The following is a 2,500-nucleotide window of genomic DNA, read 5'->3' on the forward strand; positions in this document are numbered from 1 at the left end:
TTTAATGCTGGTGATTACCCTGAGTGGTGGATGGCCTTTGAAAGTAAAAAATTATTATTTAAGGAAGGAAAATTGGCTTATTTTTAATTAACATGAAATGTTGAGCAAAGCTTGTGGGAGTGCTTCTCAGAAAATCATTGATGTTTAATTAATCTATTTTACAACCTTACTAAAATACCTTCAAGGTTTTGTCATTTAAATGGATATTGGGTAGTCGTGTCGATTGAGAAGGATCAGTCTATTAATCGTTCACTAGGGAGAAAATTCCTAAAAATTTGTGTATCCGAATTTGTTGGTTTTACCCTGGTGCCTTTTTGAATATTGAGCATTTGCCAAACTTATCTGGAATTGCTCTTACTTAAAACGATCGGAATCCAACTGGGATGAGGACTGGGAGGTGTCATAAGGCTTCTTGACGGTTCCTGCATGATTATTCGCAATAGTCTCGTTGGCTGCTGGCTGGAAACCACTGGTTGCGTTTTGGTGCTTGTCTTTTCTTGCCTGTCGTCCTCTGTGTGTGCCCTTCTTGAATTCCCTTTGAGAGTCAGTGGTGCTTGATCCGTCAGAATTCCGTTTCTTTATGCCGTGGGACTGTAACCATGTATCCTTGATTCTCGCGAGTAACTCGTCTTCTTGGAGTTTGAGGTGAGGAGGCACCCCGTCAGTCATGGTCGCGCTAGCTGCAATTAATTCCCTCCTGCAAAGATTTGATGAAGCATTAAATTTCAAGTTCAGTTCCAAAGTCCTTTTAGACATTTGCTCAGTTATGTGTAAAGGGAAAAATGTGTAACCATTGTTAAGTAAAATATTTAAAATCTCGGAAAGGCTACGCCTTACTCTGGCTCTTTATCCCTTCAGCCTTGTCTGCACAGCCAGTTAATTAATATCTTAATAATATTTCAAACTACAAGATTGAATTTGTCACTTTTAATGTCAGGTGTGAATCGAGTGTTAGATGTTGAATTTTCTTCGATCAGTTCACGAATCGGAGATTACTTGAATTTACTCGACAAATTTCGGTCTCTTCGGAGTGTAGTTAAGGGCTCTGGGATATGGGCGGGAGAGGTCGTGGTTAGAGGTTGTTCATCAGTGATTCATCCATGAACGCACCCCATCATGGGCGTTTCTTATTATATATATATATATATATATATATATATATATATATATATATATATATATATATATATATATATATATATATATATATATATATATATATATATATATATATAGTGTGTGTGTGTAAAAATATCATGTGTGTGTATATATATATATATATATATATATATATATATATATATATATATATATATATATATATATATATATATATATATATATATATTGCTGTTCGACCTCTCTTCCTTGCCTCTTAGTAGAATAGTAATTTCATTTTCTCTTAAAGCTAGAACACAACGCAGATTTCTTGCATGAGAAAGAGGACAGCAGGAAAGAAGCAGGGGTTGTTTTCAAACTAAACTCGCCAACTGACCAAAGGGTGGGAATTTTAAATTCAAACTTCATAGAGTGGGTACGGTTTTGCTAGGCCAGACCTTAGATATACTGTCCTTAAAACCCACTTTTCTTTGACCTGTGCACTGGTGAGTCTTTGTCATTATTCCAGACGATACCCACGACCAAGCCTGAAAGTGGGGTTGGGTGATGAGCTCCAAGAAAAGTGACTCAATTCAACTCCACATCGCGAGACTCTGAGCTCAGCTACGATAAGCGAACAGAAGTGTTCAGTGCTGTCTCTAAGCGCTCTTTGTTTCTCCCCTCCTTTGTCTCCATCATGTGGGGTGATTGTTATTCCTAACAGACTAAGGAATCTTAATGCAACTGAGAATTGCATTATTTAACCCAGTGGTAAGTGGGATTTTAACAATTACTCCCAATTTTCTTCCGTTCAACTGAATCACTCATTTTCCTTGTTCAAATTTTCATCTCTAAGCAGTCCCTAACTAAGAACCCCTAGTAAAGCATATCCCATTTATGAAGTCATATGTTAATTGCATTCGTTGTTGTCTAGTGAAATAGCATAACTTATCCTCCATGGTGTGAAAAGAACTATTCCTGATATAAGATTCATCCCTTGTAATGAATTAATTACCATAAAAAAAATAGTGAGAGCTTCTTTAGTGAAAGATTATTATCTGGATACTTATTTTACAGACGTGTGTACAATATATACCTTGAGCCTGGAAATTCCCTCTTCCTTGGAGAAGAATCTTCATTGTCAGTGCCAAGAAGCCACAGTTCAGCTGCCTTATAACAGCGGTTGAAGAGGCTTATTAAACCTGTTGCGATCATTTCTTTTAGCACTGAGGTATCTGTCCTGATTAGGGCTAATATTTTGAGCTGCTGTTAGCTCCTGTAAATAGTCCATTTCCTTTTATTTTACTTAATTAATCCACGTGGTTGTATAATAAACTTATATTTTGTAATGCTAGCTTTCAGCTGGCGACCTTATCCATTTCATTATCTGTCCTCTAGAGCT

General features: G+C 36.6%; 2 protein-coding genes across 5 annotated transcripts in view; one reads left to right on the forward strand and one right to left on the reverse strand.

Annotated features, from left to right (window-relative positions):
• Positions 1-2,500, forward strand: part of LOC136840170 (afadin- and alpha-actinin-binding protein B-like) — a 422,145-nt gene that overhangs the window by 180,661 nt on the left and 238,984 nt on the right. The gene's annotated exons all lie outside the window — the stretch shown is intronic.
• The window catches only part of LOC136840165 (uncharacterized), a 26,092-nt gene that overhangs the window by 8,028 nt on the left and 15,564 nt on the right, over positions 1-2,500 (reverse strand). For all 3 annotated transcript variants that reach the window (XM_067106619.1, XM_067106618.1, XM_067106620.1), the window contains exon 3: positions 359-697. In XM_067106619.1, coding sequence (XP_066962720.1) covers positions 359-697 — 339 coding nt within the window. The remainder of the gene's footprint in view (positions 1-358; positions 698-2,500) is intronic.

Source organism: Macrobrachium rosenbergii, chromosome 7, assembly GCF_040412425.1.
Source record: "Macrobrachium rosenbergii isolate ZJJX-2024 chromosome 7, ASM4041242v1, whole genome shotgun sequence".
NCBI classification, from domain to species: domain Eukaryota; kingdom Metazoa; phylum Arthropoda; class Malacostraca; order Decapoda; family Palaemonidae; genus Macrobrachium; species Macrobrachium rosenbergii.